A 22,224-nucleotide genomic window follows, 5' to 3' on the forward strand; every position below is an offset into this window, starting at 1 on the left:
TTGAAAGAATTTTTTAAATTAATTTATCTATTTTAATTGGAGGCTAATTACTTTACAATATTGTAGTGGCTTTTGCCAAACATCGACATGAATCAGCCACGGACGCACGTGTGTTCCCCATCCAGAACCCCCCCCACCTCCCTCCCCATCTCATCCCCCAGGGTCATCCCAGTGCACCAGCCCTGAGCGCCCTGCCTCAAGCATTGAACCTGAACCAGCGATCTGCTTCACATATGATAATATACATGTATCAATGCTACCCTCTCAAATCATCCCAACCTCGCCTCCTCCCACAGAGTCCAAAAGACTGTTCTTTATATCTGTCTCTTTTTTTTACTTTTATTACAAATTCATTATCTTTAGAAAATATTCTGCTTATTAAAATTAATAAAAATGTTGAAATTATTACCTGCAATGTAATAGTTACAAGATCTTTTAATTAATAAAATTATTTCTGAAATAAGAGATAACAGTGATACTGTAAGATACATTCATTTATTTTAATAACTTGATTATGACTATAAAAGTAACACATGCCCAATGTAGAAAGCTGAAAAATAGAAAATTATAAACAAGGTAGCAAGAAATTTTTTGTAATCATACAACCCAGAAAAAAGAAATACTGTTAGCATATTAGCTTTTACACCTCTACTGTCCATTTTTACATTCTCATTTTAAACAAAAGCAAAATATTACCAGTTTTGGTAAATGATATTTGTTTTTCTTATTTGTGACATTGGTTGGGGTCTTCAAACCTATTTTATTCTTAAATAGGAAGGCTTAGAGCATTTACCACTCAGTATGATGTTTGTTGTTGACTTCTGATAAATGCCCTTTATAATATTTAAGAAAGATTTTCTCTATTGATAGCTAAGGATTTTAATATAGGGTTGGAACTTTATTGGTTACTTCTTTGTTTCTAAAAATCATCAAATTTTATTCCTTTGAGTCTAATAAATTAATTTTTAATTTGGAATACATTCTTGAAATAAAACTTATTTATCCATGATGTTTCAATACATTCCTATGTTTTGAATATACTATTTTATTTGGTTTGTTAGATCATATTTTCCCTTTCGCTTTTAACTATTATAATATTTTTACAATTTCCAAATAACTGTTTTAGCTGGTTTTCTGTTGTTAATATCTACTTAAACTTTTGGAGTTAGTGTGATTTATATATTTTCTATTTTGAGCATTAGATAGATGTTTTCACTGCTACCTAATTCAAATCAGTTTTGGTTAGTATTACATTGAGGTTTATAAAGAACACTTATTCTCTATTTTTCAGGTAAATGATTTGATGTCTAAATACATGTGCACTCACACACATTCTCTCTATGTATATATAATAAAAAGAAAACTTGCTAGTTGCAATATTTAAAATTTCAATAGTCATTTACATTTTATCTTAATGGCTTGTAAGTTTTTAAAAAAGTATGTTAAGATCTATTTTAATTGTAAAATGTGTACAAATTTATCTCTAATATTTTCCAGTTTACATATCTATATGTTACATTGTTAGTTGCAAAAAGTTCTGCATTTGCTTTATATTTATTGATATGCTATATCTTTTAAATGAATATAAAGCAGTATTTTTTTAACTTTAATAGATTGTATGATAGTAATGCTAGTTCTTCATTTGTTTTCATTTGCCTGTTCATTTTGGTTGACACATTTAGCTTTTCAACCTTTCTCTTATAAATGGGTATTTTTTTCCATTAAATCTAAGATTCTAATCTCTGAAATGGGGTGATGTAATCCTCTTACATTTATTTTGATAAGCTTGCTTTTTCTGATTTCTGCCTTCATGCCTTATTTTAAAATTGATTATACTGTCTAGCTGATCTTTGCATAACTATGTGGTGGCTGGCATTCTTCCTGATCTCTCATTATTCCCAATAGCGTTTATGCTGATTATCTCAAGTATATAAGCAAATTACTAAAAAGAATTTACCTGTTGCCTATTTTCTAATATTCTAATATTCTTTCTCTTTTTTAAAATAAATGCAACCAAATCAGGACTCTTTTTCTCCTTTCTTATTGACCCTGGAAACTGTTGTTACAGCCCAGGGACATTCCTTTCCAATATGAATGAAAATCTGGAGGAGCAGAGAATTGAGAAGACACTACATTGTAACCACACAATTAGGGCACAAATGTCATGCTTTAGACACAGGAAGGTGGGAAATTCCCTATTATATCAGTAATACAATGAGCTTAGTTAAAACAGCAAATTAATTCAGATCATGTCTCCTTTCCTCCCATCTTTTTCCCTTTATCCCTGAACATCCTCTAGATCATTTTCAGTACTAGTTCATGTTTCTGCTTTGTGGCTTTTCATGCCAATCTGCCTGCACCATTTCTATATATTTATTTGGGTAAGCCCAAATAACAAGATATAATATTTATACATATTTCTCTTCAAGTATGTTAAGACCAGTAAGGGTACTATTAGGTTTTGCCAGTCCAAATGCCACTCTTACTCTTGAAGATGACTTTGTTTTCTTTTCTCTAATCCATGCTGTACAGATTTTTTTTTTTTTTTTTTTTGCTTTACTTCATGCAGGAATACTGTAATTCCAAAACTTTAGCAGGTACTGTGGGCGATTCTCCTATCCTATTTACGGCCTTACATCTTTTCTTTAAGTAACTAGTTGCCCCTAACATTACTCTCCAAAGTTTTTGATTTGTATTCATAGAGGCAAACACTGTAGTTTATCATATCAGTTCAGTTCAGTCGCTCAGTCATGTCTGACTCTTTGCAACCCCATGGACTGCAGCACACTAGGCTTCACTGTCCATCACCAACTCCTGGAGCTTGCTCAAACTCCTGTCCATTGAGTTGGTGATGCCATCCCACCATCTCATCCTCTGTCGTCCCCTTCTCCTCCTGCTCGTATAGCTTATAAGTATTTCACTTTAAAAGTTAGCATTTTATGTCTGAGTAATATTCAGTTCAGTCCAGTCACTCAGTCGTGCCCGACTCTGCGACTGAGAGCAACATTACTCAGCCATAAAAAGGAATGTATTTGAGTCAGCTCTAATAAGGTGGATGAACCTAGAACCTATTATGCAGAGTGAAGTGAATCAGAAAGAGAAAGATAAATACTGTATTCTAACACATATATACAGAATCTAGAAAAGTGGTACTGAAGAATTTATTTACAAGGCAACAGTGGAGAAACAGACATGAAGAATAGACTTATGGACATGGGGAGAGGGGAAGAGAGGGTGAGATGTATGGAAAGAATAACATGGAAACGTACATGACCTTATGTAAAATAGATAGCCAATGGGAGTTGGCTGTATGGCCCAGGAAACTCAAACAGGGACTCTGCATCAACCTAGAGGGGTGGGATGGGGAGGGAAATGGGAGGGAGTTTCAAAAGGGAGGGGATATAAGTATACCTATGGCTGATTGATGTTGAGGTTTGACAGAAAACAGCAAAATTCTATAAAGCAATTATCCTTCAAAAATATAAATTAATTTTTAAAGAAGTTAGCTTTAGCAAGAGAATCGCACATAAACATTTGACACAGTGATAGTTTTTTTACTTCTGGCCAAGAAAATGACAGCAACGGAGGAGAAAGATAATGAGAACATAATTCAGAAATTGACCCCAAATTAGAGCCATTATCCAAGAATGTTCTTCTATTTCATAATTGTATTTCTAAATAAACTTAAATACAGTATTTTAAATTTGCCCTGAAACCAAAAAATAGTTTTCCTTCTGATTGCTTTGAATACGTAGATTAATTATACCTTCATAGTATTGAATTTCTATGCAAGTAAAGCCTATTTATTTCCAACTATTCAGGACTTCTTTATGGTTCACAGAAAAGACTGAAAATTTTCTCCATAGAAGTTGATAGAGTAGCTATCATACATTAGATATTTTCTTTATTTAGATGTCAGACAGACTCCTATTTTTAAAGAATGCTATTAGTTTATGTTTATGAATCATATAAGCAGATATTAAAATTTCTTTTCCTTTCTAAACATTTTTTAAGGTGCTTCTCTTGGAAACATATCCATTTATGAATTTTTTACTGTATGTATTTCTGAAAGGGTTCCACTAAAAATACACGCAAAAAATGTGTTTATGTGTGTTATATTTGTAGTGAAATGGGACATGACAGATTAAGTTATATATTCTGTAAGCAAACATGGAAAAGTTAAGTGTTAAGTAGCTCAGTGACCCCACAGACTATAGCCAACCAGGCTCCTCTGTCCATGGGATTCTCCAGGCAAGAATACTGGAGTGGGTTGCCGTTCCCTTCTCCAGGGAATCTTCCAGACCCAGAGATCAAACCCAGGTCTCTTGCATCGCAGGCAGTTTCTTTACCATCTGAGCCACCAGGGAAGCCTGTAAACAAATATTATGCGGTACTAAAAAAGGAATAAATTCCATTGCAAAGATACTGAAGGCTTTGAAATGAGCTAGGAACAAAAATCTTAAGCCTCTTTAGGTTTTTTGCTATCTCATGGAAATTTTAAAAGCATGTCTGTATATCTCATATACTTATTAGTAATAATATTTTATATCAGTACTCATGTTTTAAGGGTAATATAAAATTCATAATTTTCCACAAAATTTTCAAATCTAAGCAATTGAGGATTTGAGGAAGAAATATGGATGAGTAGTAGTAAAACATTTTATTTTATATAGTTGTATAAGGTTCAAATTTATTGATGATTTATCATAATTAATGCAAGCAGTCTCCTACTGATAGTGATGTGTGATCATTCTAATCATTAGTTTATATAAACAGTGCTTAAGTTTTTAAAGAAATCTGAATAGACGTTTTTCTAAAAGTGTAATATGCATATATTAGATAAATGCTTAGAAGTAGAACTGTTGAGTCACTGGGTACAGACAGTAGTGATTTTGGTATATATTGTCAAATTGCCCTCCGTTGAGTTTGTATAAATTTATCTTCTTTTACCCACTCCCCTGAATGACAGTGTTATCATATTTTTTGGTTTTTCATATTTCTGATTTCAATTTGAATGCTAAAGAAGATTTATTTATATTTTGCTTATCATTAGTGAGTTTAAGCATATTTTTATATATTTTATATATCAACTTTTAATATTTCTTTCTTTGAAAAATATTTTGAGTGCTTTGCCCATTTTTTTATTGGAATTAGTTGTTTTTTTCTAATTTATGTGTAGACTATCATATATTAAGGAAGATGTTTTCCTTATTTTATATTTGTTTCAAATATTTTTCATAACAGTGGGTTATGAATGATTAACTACACATTTGAAGGAAGTAATGAAGGAAAGGATAGGGACTTTGTGTGATTCATTTTGAATTTTTTATTGAAGTATAGTCTACATAGAGCAAAAAAATAAATCTAAGTTGATGAGTTTTGATAAGTTTATCTATCAGTGTGACCTACACTCTTGACAAGATATGGAACATTTCTGTTACCCAGAAAAATTCTCTCAGGCTATTTCTATTCAATTTCCTAACACCCAAAGAGGCAAGCACTGTTCACATTCCCGACACAGTAAACTAGTTTTGCATCTTCTAAAACTTCATAAAAAGCAAATACTCTTTTAGCACGCTCAGCATAATGTTTTTAAGGTACTTCTATGTTGTTCCTACTCCATTCCTTTTTATATTGTTGAGTATTATTCCATTGTATGGATATACCATATGGTTTATAGCTTTAGATTTTTATTGGAATTTTGTTAAACTTGGGGAGCATTGGCATCTTAACAAAATTGAATTTTCTGGTCCATGAACACATATCTTTAATTTCTCTCAATAATGTTTTATACCTTCAACATACAGATTTTACAACTAGTTTATTAAATTTCTATGTAAGAAATTTATTTTTATGGGAGCTCCATCTAGGACTAAGAACTTATGTAAATTATATCATTTGATAGCTGTATTTAATTAACAAATCATGTGAGTAATGTAATGGTACTTATATGATTTGTCAATTATGAAATAATATAGACATTAAAAACTACAGTAACATGCACGTGCATAGTATTAAACACTGAAATAGTCAGAATATGTGGTAATAGTTTATTGTCATTCAAATGGCACCAAATGAATGAGAATTTGTTGAATTGTACATTCTTGTAGCAATCAGTGGTTACTCAGAAAATGCATTGTTCTACCAAGTCATATACCATTACAGTGTTTCTTTAAGACCAGGATATTTCCTAGAAGCCAGTGATGTTTTTTATCTCATGAAAACAAAATAAGTTGACCTGTCCCTTTGAGTGTGTTTTATAAGGATACAATAAATAACACAGTAATAATTATGTGTTCCACATATTTTAACATAAACAATATTTCTCATATTCAGCCAGCAAGCAAATTCTTTCAACTCATGCTGCTTTAAAGAAAGAGCAAGATTTATACATGAAGAAAAAATCTGCAGGAGGTCAGAAATCCTATAAAAGGCCTGGAAGTGCAATAGTAGACACTGGTCAGCCTATTATGGATGAAGAAACCAGTTACGTACCCACTATAGATGAAAATGCTAGCACACCACAGCAGGTAATTAACATTTAGAACATTTATTCAATTGTACTGCTCCTAAAAGTTTAACATAAATAATAACAATTCTTTTCCTAAAATTGGAGAAATAAAGAACAATGTATATAATTTAAGGCAGCAAATAAAAACATGATTTATCCATTGGAGATCAAGAAAATAAACTAATTGAAAAATAAAAACAAAATGTCAAAACCAAGCCTCTCTGGTGGCTCAGCAGTAAAGAATCCACCTGCCAATGTAAGATACTTGAGTTTGATCCCCAGGTCAGGGAGATCCCCTGGAAAAAGAAATGGCAAGTTTCCAGTATCCTTGCCTGGAGAATTCCATGGACAGAGGAGCCTGGCGGGCTACAGTCCATGGGACACAACTACAGCTGGACACTGAGCAACTGAGCACACACAGAATTACATAGAAAAATCAATTAGCAATTAATACTTGAATATTTTAACACATACTTTTCAGAAAAGAGTAAATTAAGTTGAAAAACAAAATACATTTGATAATTAGGATTTGAAATATTAAATATAAGCTTAATCTTTTAGGTATCTATATAGAACACTTCATCTCATAAAAAGTAAATATACTTTTTCATAGAACACACAAGAAGCCTCAAAAAAACCCAAACTATATTGTGTAATTATTATCTGAACATAATTTAATAATGTAGAAATTAATAATTATCAGCTTAAAATCACATAAATGTGAAAACAGAGTAAATATACTAAATAATTCTTAAGCTTAAAAATCCTTTAAAAGGATTAAATACAAAGGCTCAATAAAAATGAAAACTACAAATCAAAATTTGTAAACCAAAATATTGATAAAATGAGTAAAAATTTAAGAAACAGGGAACAAAATCTACAACAATTAAACTCTAAGCTTTTTAAGATTAATAAAGACGACATGCTTTTTGAAAGACCAATCAAGTAAGAAAAAAGAAAGAAAACATAAATGAATCAAATATAGAAAAAAAATAGGATGAAGGTATAAATGCAAACAACAGGTTTAATTTTTTTTTATATATTATATGCAACTTTATACTAGCTAGAGCTTCCCAGGTGGTGCTAGTGGTAAAGAATCTGCTTGCCATTGCAAGACACAAGAGACAGGTTCAGTCCCTGGATTGAGGAGATCTCCTCTAGGAGGAAATGCCAACTGACTCCAGTATTCTTGACTAGAAAATTCCATGGACAGGGGAGCCTGGCAGGCTACAGTCCATGGGGCCACAGAATTGGACACAACTGAGCAACTGATCACACACACACACATACTAGCTAATTTAAAACTTAGAAAAATTGTTTTAATTCTAAAATTCCTCGGGTAGGAGGAAGAAGAGACTAGCTGCTCCACAAAAAGTAGAAAATATGAAATAATAAGAATAATAAAACAAATGATAATCAAAGTCATACCTTTCCAAAAAGCATAGGCCTAGTGGCTTTACAGGACAGATCTAACAGACTTTTGAGGAGCAAATTATTCTAGAAAATAGACAAACAGTATAAACCTTCCAGTCTTTTTTTAAGAGATTAATGTAATTCAGATTCCAAAACTGAGTAACAAAAGTAAAATAAATTTAACTTATAAACATGAATGCAAAAATTATAAATACTAGAATATATGATAGTGTTGGTGGGGATGAGAGGATATTATAGACTGTGGTATTACAGAATTTTGGAGAACATCTAACAGTATTTAATTAAATCATTATTGTATGATCCAGAAAAAATGCATTTATTATGTGCATAAAATAGTAAATGATTAAGCATATACTATGTTTAGTTTTATTGTTTAATACTTAAATATTGCATTTTTCCAGGTATACAAGTATATTATACAGTGTTTGGTGTTATATAACAGTTGGCCTCTCACTGAAAATCAACAGATGTTTGTTCAAGCACTAAAAGACTTAGAGAAAAATGATAACAAAGGTACGTCACTCCAAATACGGTTCCTGCATTTTATATCATCTATACATATTCAACAGTAAATTTGTCATGTAATTACTAAAACATTATTGCTTACAATTTATGCTTTAATCCAGTGGCATTTCCTGTTCTATTAACTGATTATGTGTTTCAACATTTTCACTTTTTGGTTATGAAAACCAAAAAATATATGAGTGTTCAGTCAAGTTTAAACAAATTTTGTCCAGTTAGTAAAAATTACTTGATGATTATCTAACAAAGGTACTCTAAACTTTTCTAATTATAAATTAGTTTTGTCCAAGTTATTAAAAAATATAACTTTAAAGATATGTTTTTAAAATATTTAAGAGAAGAAGAATCTTCCACTGAAAGAGAATTCAGGTTTATTTTTTCAAAATGTAAACTATTCTCAATATTTCTGAGCAGGAAAAAATAGATTGATGCTTTAGATTTTAAAGAAAATCTGAAACAGCCTCTACTCTTAAACATATATTGCATGTGTGCATGCTTGTGTCTGACTCTTTGCGAGCCCATGGACTACAGCCTGCCAGGCTCCTTGATCTATGGAGTTTTCCAGGCAAGAATAGTGGGGTTGGTTGCCATTTCCTATTCCTGGTGATCTTCCCGGTGCAGGGATAGAACTTGTATCTCCTGCATTGCAGGCAGATTCTTTACCACTGAGCCACCCTTACAAAGTATAATAATTAAATCTAAAGGAATGAATATTTTCAATGTATATTCTTTTCAAATTTCAAGCAAGATTACCCAATCATAAAATTAACCTATGTACATTATTTTAAAACTAAAATTGCACACTACAAAAGAGCATAATACAATACGAAAAGCTGGTAAAAGTGCTGCTGCTGCTGCTGCTAAGTCTCTTCAGTCGTGTCCGACTCTGTGTGACCCCACAGACGGCAGCCCACCAGGCAACCCCGTCCCTGGGATTCTCCAGGCAAGAACACTGGAGTGGGTTGCCATTTCCTTCTCCAATGCATGAAAGTGAAAAGTGAGCGTCCCTTGGACTGCAAGGAGATCCAACCAGTCCATCCTAAAGGAGACCAGTCCTGGTTATTCATTGGAAGGGCTGATGTTGAAGCTGAAACTCCAATACTTTGGCCACCTAATGCGAAGAATTGACTCATTGGAAAAGACCCTGATGCTGGGAAAGATTGGGGGCAGAAGGAGAAGGGGATGACAGAGGATGAGATGGTTGGATGGCATCACCAACTTGACGGACATGGGTTTGGGTGGACTCCGGGAGTTGGTGATGGACAGGGAGGCCTGGCATGCTGCAGTTCATGGGGTCTCAAAGAGTTGGGCATGACTGAGCGACTGAACTGATATAAACATAAAACACATATAAAGAAATCGTGTAACTCAGTATCAAAAAAGAAACAATTCAATTAAAAAATGAACAAAGGATCTGAATAACATTTTTCCCAAGAACACATACAGATGGCCAACAGACGCATGAAAAGATGGTGAACATCGCCAATCATTGGGGAACATGATTCAAAACCACAATGAGATATTTTATTAGAATGGCTATTACCAAAAAGTTAAGAGATGGCGGGTATTGGAGAGAATATGAAGAAAGTGGAACCGTTATACACTGTTAATGGAAATGTATATTCGTGCGCCCACTACAGATGGAGGATGAAGATTTCTCAAAAAATTATAAATAGTACTGCCATAAGATCTAGCAATTCCACTTTTGGTTATATGTTCTAAGGAAATGAAATCATTATCGTCAAGAGATATCTGTACCTCCATGTTCATTGCAATATTATTTACAATAGCCAAAACATGCAAACAACCTAATTGCCCATTGATGGATGAATGGGTAAAGACATATATATATATCTATATATGTGTGTGTGTGTGTGTGTGTATAATGGAATATCAGTCAACCATGAAAATAAAGAAAACCTGCCCTTTGCAACAACATGAATGAAGCTTGAGGATATTATGATAAGTGGAAAAAAGTCAGAGCAAGCCAAATGCTATATGCAGAATCTGAAATAAGAGAACTGATAGAAACGTTGAACAGATTGGTGGTTGCCAAAGAGGAAGCTGGGGGATATATAAAATAAGTAAATGTGGTCAAAAGACACAAACTTCCAGTTATAAGATAAATAACCCCCAGGGATGTAATGTACAACGTGTAAGTTTCTTAAGTTCAAAATCCAGCACAGGTGGATTTTCAGTATCTGAACACAGTAGTATAATTTAAGAACCAGAATAATGTAAAATGTAGATCTTGGTTATGGTACAAGTTAATAGTATGAATTAAGTTTTTTAAAGGAAGTTAACATTAAATGGAGAATTACAGTAAAGTGGCTAAGCTACTGTACATGTAGTGGAAACTGGGTTATTTATCACCTGTAAAATTATAATAACTTCTGTGTTATATAATAACTCCTTTGTTTCAGAGTTGTTATGAAGATCCAAGACAATATATATAAAGTTACTAGAACCCAGCAGCACTTCAAAAAATGTTTTTATCATTATTGTGTGTACCAACTAGAAAATGTCTTTAGGAATAATTGCATGTCTTCTTTTTTTGACATCACATTTGACAATTTTAAGTATGAATTAAATGACACTTAAAATTAAATGACACCTGCTAAAATTAAATGACACCTTGTGTCACCTTTGCTGAAAGTAGCAAAGAAATTCAGGATTGAATTGTATTTAAAATGAGCTTGGAAAATTCTTTATTTGAAAAAATTTGTTGGACAATCTCTTTGAAAGTTACATAGCTTTTGAATTCAGAATAATCATTCTGTAATTTCATGCTTATAAATGTGCTTTTTTTGGTAGCCAATATGTTTAAATTAAAAAATGCCAATGTGTCCACTTCCATTTGTCAATTATATTTACAATCCATAGCCTACAAACTATAACCTTAAGAGTGAGATATATTTTTGAGTAATTGAGTAATCATTGTCTTGAAATTATTAACTTAGCTTACTTTTCAATTATAAATATATCAAATATAAATTGGTCAAGCATTTCTTTCATTAATAAGTTGGTGACCCAATTTAAAATTATATGTAAATTAAATGGAAATACTGCCCCATTAACTGATTTAAACTCAATATCTAATTTATATGAGAAATAAAATATATTAATTTAATTTTTTTCAAAAATTTACTTTGTTACAACTCATGATAAAATGTAAAGCCTGAAACTATTATAAAACTTTTAAAAGTCTGGCCTCTGGTTAACATGAAGCAACAGTGCCACCTTTAGTATATTTCAATACTTTACGTTTTAGTAAAAATTGCTCACTTTCAGTTAAGAAAATAGAAAATGGAGAATCCTGAGCAGGTAATATTTGGTGATACTATCTGCCTTTATATGTATAATAATTCGCCATCTTGTTATTTTAAAGTCTTTATGTTTGTTGTTGCTGTTTAATCACTAAGTCATGTCTGACCCTATGGACCATAGCCCATCAGGCTCCTCTGTCCATGGGATTTCTCAGGCAAGAATACTGGAGTGGGTTGACATTTCCTCCTCCAGGGGAGCTTCCTGACCCATGGATGAAACACACATGGCCTACACTGGCAGGCAGATTCTTTACCACTGAGTCACCTGGGAAGCCCTTTGTTTATGTTCCTGGCCGACATATTTGAAGTTCTAAACTATTTGCATTAAGCATAAGCTTTATCATTCTCAAAAGTATTTGATTGCAAGTCCCAGTGCTAATTTTATTAGCAGAAATATAAAATAATTTCCTGAATTCAAATAAATATCATTGTTGCTTTTCTCAGGCACAATACATGCATTTTGTATCCAGTTCAGTGTCTTTGAAGAAACCAAAGGTTGTAGATACTATATATTTATATATTCATATATGTATATAGCACATGCACACATCAATACAATTACAATCACACATGGTAAATATAAACAAAAACCTATATGCATGGTATATTTTCAGTTCAGAGTCTTTGAAGAAACCAAATGCTATAGATCTATATATATATGTAGCACACAGACACCAATACAATTACAATCAAACTTGGTAAATATAAATAGAAATACCATACATATATATATGAATATATAAATATACACAGTTATATAATGCTCGTGTATGTCAACTTGAATATGTACTGTGCTTAGTCACTCAGTCATTTCAGATTTTGTGACCCGATGGACAATAGCCCACCAGGCTCCTCTGTCCATGGGGATTCTCCAGACAAGAATGCTGGTGTGGGTTGCCATGCCCTCCTCTGTAGAATATGCTAATTTGAGTGGAATCAAATATGCCTAAGTGTATGACTCATTAAGAACTATGAGTGGTAGGAAAAGACTGCCCCAGAAGTACCTGATGGGGCAGCTTGAGATTCCATTTCATCTGACATTTCTTAACATCTTAAAAATGTAGAGTGTATGATACTATTAATAGATATAATCTTTTTTTAATCTTAAAAAATCCTTTATTTATTTTTTTATTTTAAATTAGTTTATTTATCTATTTTTTAACTTTACAATATTGTATTTGTTTTGCCATACATTGACATGAATCCACCATGGGTGTACGTGTGTTCCACTTCCAGAACCCCCCTCCCACCTCTCTCCTCATATAATCTGATTTCACATGTTCTTTATTGATTATTTAATGTCTGTGGGCATGGTGTCAGGGCTTCTGAGATGGCACTAGTGGTAAAGAACTCTCCTGCCAGTAAAAGAGACATAAAAACATGTTATATAAGAGATGTAACAGAATTTTGCCAAGAGAACACACAGGTCATAGCAAACACCCTCTTCCAACAACACAAGAGAAGACTCTACACATGGACATCACCAGATGGTCAATACTGAAATCAGACTGATTATATTCTCTGCAGCCAAAGACGGAGAAACTCTATACAGTCAGCAGACCGGGAGCTGACTGTGGCTCAGATCATGAGCTCCTTATTGCCAAATTCAGACTTAAACTGAAGAAAGTAGGGAAAACCACCAGACCATTCAGGTAAGACCTAAGTCAAATCCCTTGCGATTATACACTGAAAGTGACAAATAGATTCAAGGGATTAGATCTGATAGAGTGCCTGAAGAACTAGGAATGGAGATTCGTGACATTGTACAGAAGGCGGTGATCAAGACCATTTCCCAAAGAAAAAGAAATGCAAAAAGGCAAAATGGTTGTCTGATGAGGCCTTACAAATAGTTGAGAAAAGAAAAGACATGAAAGGCAAAGGAGAAAAGAAAAGATATACCCATTTGAATGCAGACTTCCAAAGAATAACAAGGAGAGATAAGAAAGCCTTCCTCAGCAATCAATGCAAAGATATGGAAAACAATAGAATGGGAAAGACTAGAGATCTCTTCAAGAAAATTAGAGATACCAAGGGAATATTTCATGCAATGATGGGTACATAAAGGACAGAAATAGTATGGACCTAATAGAAGCAGAAGATATTAAGAAGAGGTGGCAAGAATACACAGAAAAACTATGAAAAAAAACATCTTCATGACCCAGATAACCACGATGGTGTGATCACTCACCTAGAGCCAGACATCCTGGAACGTGAAGTCAAATGAGCTTTAGGAAGCATCACTATGAACAAAGCTATTGGAGGTGATGGAATTCCAGTTGGAATAATCAAATCCTAAAAGATAATGCTGTCAAAATGGTGCAGTCAATATGCCAGCAAATCTGGAAAACTCAGCAGTGGCCACAGGACTGGAAAAGGTCAGTTTTCATTCCAATCCCAAAGAAAGGCAATGCCAAAGAATGTTCAAACTGCCGCACAATTGCACTCATCTCACATGCTAGCAAAGTACTGCTCAAAATTCTCCAAGTCAGGCTTCAACAGTGCGTGAACCGTGAACGTCCAGATGTTTAAGCTGTATTTAGAAAAGGCAAAGGAACCAGAAATCAAATTGCCAACATCCATTGGATCATCGAAAAAGCAAGGGAGTTCCAGAAAAATATCTATTTCTGCTTTGTTGACTACGCCAAAGCCTTTGACTGTGTAGATTACAACAAACTGGAAAATTCTTCAAGAGATGGTAATACCAGACCACCTGACCTGCCTCCTGAGAAATCTGTACGCAGGTCAGGAAGCAACAGTTAGAAACAGTTAGAAACAGTCCCTTGGACTGCAAGGAGATCAAACCAGGTAATCCTAAAGGCAGTCAATCCTGAATATTCATTGGAAGGACCGATGCTGAAGCTGAAGCTCCAATACTTTGGCCACCTGATGCAGAGAACTGACTCATTGGAGAAGACCCTGATGCTGGGAAAGATGAGGGCAGGAGGAGAAAGGGGTGACAGAGGATGAGCAGGTTGAATGGCATCAACAACTCAATGCATATGTTTGAGAAAACTCCAGAAGACAGTGAAGGAGAGGAAAGCCTAGTGTGCTGTAGTCCAATGGGGTCGCAAGAGTTGGACACAACTGAGCAAGTGAACAACAACAACAATATTAGACTCGAAGGGGTTTGACTCTCTGAGGTTTGGGCTTCAAGATCTACATTTTTCAGTCTCCCTGAGTAATTCATACATTCATTACAATTGTGAATTGCTGCTTTACGATAAGCATAGCATTACTGGTAACAGAGTTGTCTGGCAGCACAAGGTAAAAAGAATGACTTCCTCTACTCTAGCTTTTATGAGGTCCTGTTATGTAACACTGGCCACAGATAGATCTCTAACATATAGTTAAATCCTGACTTTGCTGCCATTGAGACCTCTGGGACCTGTATTTTACTGGGGTAGGAAACCGAGGTGGTAGCTATAGCCAATGAGACTGGTCAAGGCCCAGTTTTCTCATACCCGGGCTACAGGTGGAGAGCTGGTACTGCACCATCTGTATGTACCAGAGGCACCATGAGGAGCTCTGCAGGGAAGCAGTGCTGAAATACATGGGCTCCCATTTCTGTGCAAGTAGTGCTTTTTCACCCTCAAAGTTTTTGGCTAACCAAGGATCTCAAAAAACCAGAGAGAAAGTATGTCCTTTGCAGTGTCTCTACAGTCTCTCCTGGGTTTCTGATAAAAGATGATTTTATTGTGTGGCTTCCTATAAAAGTCTTTGTCTTCCTTTCTTCTTTGTCTCTTGACTAAGTTGCTGTGAGTCATCATTTCTCTACCCTTGTGCCTCACTCTCGCTCTCATTTAAGTAACCTTATTTTCTTTCTGTAGTCTTATTATTTTCACTTTTCTGCCCACAAGTTAAATCAGTCCGCTTTTTACTTTGCCTACTCATCACATTCAAGAGCTGAGCTGTTTGGAGTGGAATCGCACCTACCTCCACAGAACTTTTTGCTATTTCATGCTCTTATGACAAGGTCTCCAGGCAACTGTGAGAAAACCGGACTATGTGAACTCTCCATTCTCTCAGGACTCTGCTCCAGACAAACATCGTGCAGAGATAACTCCGAAGCTTAAAAGAAGAAAAGAAATCTAGGAGAACATCAATGGAAATACCAAAAAAAGAAAAAAAGGATTCCAAAAATTAATTCCTCCATAAAAACAATAAGAAAAACTAGCAGAGATTATCAGAATCAACTTTTAGAATTCTGGAAATCATCAAAGGCTCTATTCCAGAAAAATGACCCTATCTCTTTAAGGACAGGAAGGTTTATAGGGTTTTTACTTAATCTCAGTCCCATCCCCTGGTCTCCAGCAAAGCAGTATCTTTGAAATCTAACAGTCTGTGTTTCTGGTACAGGAAAATGGAACTGAATCTCTTTCAAAGCCTCATTTCCAGAAAAACAAAAACTGAAAAAAATGGTACCAACAAATCTGCTCTATGAGAAACACCGGACGAAGTCGTTCAGGCTGAAATCAAAGGATACTAGGCAGTAACTTGTATCCACATGAAGAAATGAAGTGCACTATAATGGAAATTTAAAAGTACTTAGAGATGAATGAAAAACAACAACATAGCAAAACATACCAGATGCCATGAAAGCAGTGCCTGCAGGCATGCTAAGTCACTTCCGTCGCGTCCAACTCTTTGTGACTCTGTGGACCATAGCCCAACAGGCTCCTCTGTCCCTGGAATTCTCCAGGCAAGAATACTGGAGTGAGTTGCCATGCCCTCTTCCAGAGGATCTTCCCTACCCAGGGATTGAACCCATGTCTCTTATGTCTGCTGCATTAGCAGGCGGATTCTTTACCGCTAGTACCACCTGGGAAGCCCAATGAAAGCAGAACTAAGAGGGAAATTTATAGCTATAAATGCTTGCATTTAAAATGAACAAAGATCTAAAATCAATAACTTAACTTTCCACCTTAAAAAAAAAAACCAGAAAACTGGAAAAGAAAGAAAAAATTAAACCCAAAATAGGCAGTGGGAAGGGATTAATAAATATTAAAACAGAGATAAATCAATTCAGCATTGTACTGAAGATATTAGTCAAGGCAATTAGGCAAGAAAAGGACCTAGAAACATCCAGATCAGGAATAAATTAGATAGTAGTGATCATTACATAACTTTATGAATAAGCCAAAACTGCAGATTTATAATTTCAGTGGGGAGTTTATAGTATGTGAATTATCTCTCGATTATATAAAAGTGAGTCTCATAGGTCTTTATAAAAATTCTGTTCATTTGTTTACTTGTTTGCTTAAAAAAAGAAAAAAAAATCCGAAAGTCTGTACTAACCATTTTCCTTTGACTTCTTCCCTTTTTCCTATATGATATGTTATATCATAACTCACTGGTTTCCTTTTTTTCTGCTAGCACATGGAGAGAAACATGAGGAATTAATTACCTTAGGAAGTCCAGATTCCCACACTATTAGTGAGGGACAAAAATCTTCAGGAACTTCCAAAGCAACAAGAAAAGGTAAAGAAAAGTCTTCTGAGAAAGAAAAGACAGCCAAAGAAAAACAAGCACCTCGCTTTGAGCCTCAGGTGGGTGTGATGCTTTTTCTTATCAGAATCGCTTTATAGCTTTAGGCTCATTGGGTCACTATTTAACCATATCTTTTGAGGAAAAATCTGAAAAATTCCATCTCCTTGTGTTCAGCAATCATCTGGATACTTTAAATACATTCCTTGGACATCTTCTGTAATCAGTCTTCTTTAGTTTAGTATCAAAAAGCATTAATTGAGCTTTTAATATGTAAGATGTTTGGGGGACTTGGATTTCTAATATTACTATTATACAACCCCTACCTTCAAAGAACTCACAGTCTAATGGAGGAGACTGAAGGTAAAAAGAGATTTGTGATGTTACATATGATATGCACAGTGGTAAAAAGGATAGGTACCTCTGCCTAGAGGAATCCTGAACTGAGTCAGTGATCAAAGACATGCTGAGGCAAAATCCAACACAATCTGGTTTTTTAGTCACTAAGCTATGAGGTATGAGGCTGGAAGGGTAAGTAAGGGTCAAGTGGAGAGGAGCCTTCAAGCCTGGTTAGAAAGGTGGGACTCTATAAGCCAGGGATCCTGATTCCAAATTTTTTCACTGCCAGTTAAGTAATCCCAATGATTAGGGGTAAGGAGGAGTATGTGGGTGGGAAATTTGAGGAGTACAAGTACAGTCCTAAATATACTCAGATTCAAGCTGTTTAAACACTGAACTCAAGACAAATTATCTATAAGGACAAAATCTTCCCATCATTGGTGATTGCAGCTTAGGCTTTGCAGGGCTGGAGGTGGGAGGTGGGGCCTATAAGAAGTGTATTGACATGATGAGATTTACATTTCAGATACGTTGATGACTTTTAAGGGTATGAAATTGAAGTCAAAAAGACTAGAGATAGGAAGACCATCAGAAAGTACCGCAATAGTCCAGACAATAGAGTACAAGCTGTTTCAGATACAGGTCAAAGAAAGGAAGAAGAGGACAAATAAAGAAATAGCTAAGAAACAGACTCAGTATGTAGTTATTAATTCAAAGGGGATGACAAAGAGCAAGAAGGAACAAAGGATATCTCCCAGCTTGGGTAACCAAATAGGATATTGGTAGTAAAACAGACACTAAAGAAAAATGAACAGTTTCAAAGATGATGACTCTGTTTTCCCATACTCCAGTCATAGAAAAACCTGTCTACTTACATTTTCAAGATGTAATTTCTTAGCTCTTGGAGTATGCCTTTGGAAACATTGAAAGGTAAATAACCTTAACTTAACTTCCACTGGCGGCAAGAGGAAACTGAGGGGCTGGTGGTGCTCAAGATGCTGCTCCTCTGTTTGCATTGAAAGCTCAGCTGTTGCAAGCCAGCTCCAGTCCAATGTGAATGCCAGGAAGAGGAGATTTGCCACTGCTACAGAAGCAGTTTCAGCCTGCATCCCATAATGCAAATGGTCTTTTGAAGAAGTAGAGAAACAAGCAACTGTATTTCTTAGGCCCACCTCAGCATTATTGGAGGATAAGCCACATCAGCCAACAAAGAGGATTTCGTATAAGAAAAATGAAATGTAAACAGACCAAAATGAAGCACATACTTCAAGTAACACTGGTACTCTACAAGCAATCAAGGTTTATATATTAGAATTTTGAAATTAAGCATTTGTGCTCCTAAGGGACTTAGAAAAGTGAGCATTCATATGTCATCCTTGAGCTTTGTTTCAAAGGCTGTTTTTCGGCAATCAGAATGAAATGATTTCATGTTTAGCTCAATAAGGCAAGTTCTCAAATATTAAGAAAAGTATCCTACAGTGGCCAATGAAAACAGGTAAATGGTAAGCAAACTGCCAAATCTCTGAAAAAACAGTGTTAAATCAGCAGAAAAGAGAAGTCAGGGTATAAAGATGAAGAAAGAGTAAACAAAGTCGTTTTCATTGCACAAATGGTTTAACCACAAGATTTGGAGAGTCATTCTACCTTTTATCAAATCATATTAATTCATACTTGAAAGGTGAGGGGGAAAGTCTCAGAAAAAGAAAATAAACATTTCCGAGACAAATCATAAATTGAAAATAGAAACACTGAAAAGAGAAAATGCAGTTCTTCAGTTACTGGTGTCCTGACTTGTAAGAAGCTAGACTCAGAATCTTCTTTATATGGTGTGGACAAGCCTGTAAGTCCCAGTGGGTCACCTGAGCTTCCTCTAGTTTCTATTACTACTAAACAAAGTACTGCAATCTCTCTTACTCATTTCAATGAAGGTGGATGAGCTTTAGTGTAGGTAGTTATATTGGTGTACTCGTTACCAAATTAAAGTATGATTCAGTTCCAGGAAGAGGCAGATAAAAGTAAGCAAGACTAGGAGCAAAGACAAAAATGGAGAGAAGAAAAAGCATTTATTTCTTCATCAAGAAAAAACTGCCAGGATGAGTATTGATGACAGAACCTGGGCATTCATTCAAGCATTAAGAACAACTGACCCAAAGCTCTGCATTAATGGATTGAAGAAGTGACTTTTCTCCTGAGGGAAAAGGAGTGGCTGCCAAGGAAAGAATTATTCCATATTTTTTAGGACTGAGACAAATTGAAGATGGCATTTTTCAGACTACAGTTACAAAAATTTTGGCTCTAATTTGGCTACATGAATCCAGTGAGAGGAAGAATTTGCACAATTGAAGATGGAGGTATAAGGGATGTGACAACTCTTCAGACATTATGGAAATCAGCTGAACTCACTCACAAGCCAGTTTATCAGTTCTTTGACTGCATTTGTGGTGGAAGTACAGGCACCATATTAGCTTCATGTTGGAATCATTTCATATGTCCTTGGGTAAAAGTAAGGAACTCTGTCAAAAATGAGGATAAGATGTGTTTTCACAAAATGTCATTGTTGGAACCGTCAAAATGAATCGGAGCCCTGCATTTTATGATAGTCAAACTTTGGGAAGTATTCTTAAGGATAGAATGGGATACACACTAGTGATAGGAATAGCAAGAAATCCCAGAAGTCTTAAGGTGGCTGCAGTAGGTACCATGGTAAACAGAGGGATAATGCCAACAGATTTTATTACTAGCTCTTAGTTGTTGGAAGGCTGTCAGTATAAGATGTGGTAGGCCACCAGAGCTGCATTTGCTGCTCCAGGCTACTTTGCAAAGTGTGCATTTGGAAAATGATCTTCATCAACAGGGAAGTTTGCTTCCAACTAACCCCTCTGTATTAGCAATGAACGAGTGTAAATGTCTTTGGTCAGACATCCCATTAGCGTGCCTAGGACATTGAATATTGGGCATTGGACATTATGAGAGTGACGTGAGAAACACTGTGACATTCACACACTTGAAAACTGAACTGAAATTATCAACAGTGCTACAGATACAGAAAAAACCCATATAATACTTGATGTTCTGTTATTTCCTGTTACCTATTTTAGATTCAATCCCATAATGTGTAAACACGTACCTCTAGATGAAAGCTGAAATGAAAAGCTGGATAAGATTCAGGTAAAAGGGTTGAAGTCCATAGAAAGAAAATAAGGAAAAAAATGGAAAAACTTGCAAAAATATTGTCCAAAAAAGTTATTCAGAAAGCTAATGATTGGATAAAACTAAAAATGGACATGTGTGAAAGCCTTCTGTTCTTTTCCAAACTGTGAGGAATGTGTGCATATTCTCCAAAATGGAAGTCTGTTCAGAAGATACATCAAGTTTAGTATGGAATTGTGCGATTCAGCATGAGGTAACTTTCAAACATCCAAGAGTTTTAGGGAATCCTGAAAAATATGATGTTTAGACCATCATGTGAAGCACAAAGTGTATGTTTGCTTTCAGAATTCATATGGGAGTTGGGTTTTATGACATTGATAATGAACCGAGCTTTAGGAATCTTAATATTGTGCTAGTTGATTTTAGTAGCTTTTGGTATGATATTGGTTGTTTGAAAATTTATTAGCATATGAACCAAACATCATATACTTTGCATTTTTGCTTTAGTCACCAAAATCATGTTGAATTTATTTGATCACTGACCTTATTTCATGTAAAGAAGCTAATCTCTTCCTAAATTTACATTACTTATGTTCTCACTAGCTGTATTCTGCAGTCCAAATGCTGCCTTTTAGTGTAATATCATCTGAAAAAAAAGCAGAAAAATGGAACATTCTCTATCAAATTACAATTATGTTTGAAATGTGAAAGGATCAGATGATGTTTTCTATCCAAAATGTGTTTCTTGCAACATTATGTGGCTCAAAAATATAGATGAATTTCCAATCAACCACTTTTTTTGCCTTGAAACTTCAAGATAATGTTGAGTGTTAACTTTTCCAAATGTAGCTCCAGTTTATCATTTGCTGATATAAAATCAATTATTTGAATTTTCTGAGAAAATAGTCCTATCATTAACAACTACAATGAAACTATTCCAAATTAAAGCAAATAAGCTAAATTCAGTCCATAAATTCTTACAGACAGGTGGCTTTCCCTTAGTTCTTGAAAGTGTTCCCTTCCCTAATCAAAACTTTATCCTGGAGAAGTTTCTTAAAAACTTACTTATTAAGCAGTGTGAAAGATGGCAAGAGCTTGTGTGCTGTGCTTTAGAAAGAACAAATAAAAGAATTTCCAATTGTGAGATTTAAATTTTCATCAGAGTATTAAGGGAATATTGTAGAAAGCTAGATCTTTTCAGTAATGTTAAAACCAAACTGCTTATGAAAACTTTATTCAGTGCCCCTCCCCTAATCTCCACTTCCCCATCTGCATTATGTAATATGGATAATTGACATTGTCTCAGTCTTATGGAAAGTGCTAGAAACCACATCAGATTCAAGCTCCTCCCCCTACCAGATTGCTATCCATAAGTCTCAGTTTTCTAGACATTTTCAAGTCCTATGACAATCGGCTCCCAGCCTAAGGTGCATGAAAGTGATCCTACAAGACATCAAA

At 34.8% G+C, this 22,224-nt stretch overlaps 1 protein-coding gene and 1 pseudogene across 8 annotated transcripts in view; both read left to right on the forward strand.

The window, feature by feature from the left end:
* ADGB (androglobin) overlaps window positions 1-22,224 on the forward strand; it is a 176,823-nt gene that overhangs the window by 122,258 nt on the left and 32,341 nt on the right. For all 8 annotated transcript variants that reach the window (XM_081529900.1, XM_081529904.1, XM_081529898.1 and 5 more), the window contains 3 exons: window positions 6,337-6,530; window positions 8,347-8,458; window positions 17,167-17,339. In XM_081529900.1, the coding sequence (XP_081386026.1) occupies window positions 6,337-6,530; window positions 8,347-8,458; window positions 17,167-17,339 (479 nt within the window). The remainder of the gene's footprint in view (window positions 1-6,336; window positions 6,531-8,346; window positions 8,459-17,166; window positions 17,340-22,224) is intronic.
* Window positions 17,788-20,936, forward strand: LOC145520857 (calcium-independent phospholipase A2-gamma-like; annotated as a pseudogene).

The sequence above is a fragment of the Giraffa tippelskirchi genome, chromosome 9 (assembly GCF_054371585.1).
Source record: "Giraffa tippelskirchi isolate mGirTip1 chromosome 9, T2T-mGirTip1v1.2.pri, whole genome shotgun sequence".
Taxonomy (NCBI): Eukaryota; Metazoa; Chordata; class Mammalia; order Artiodactyla; family Giraffidae; genus Giraffa; species Giraffa tippelskirchi.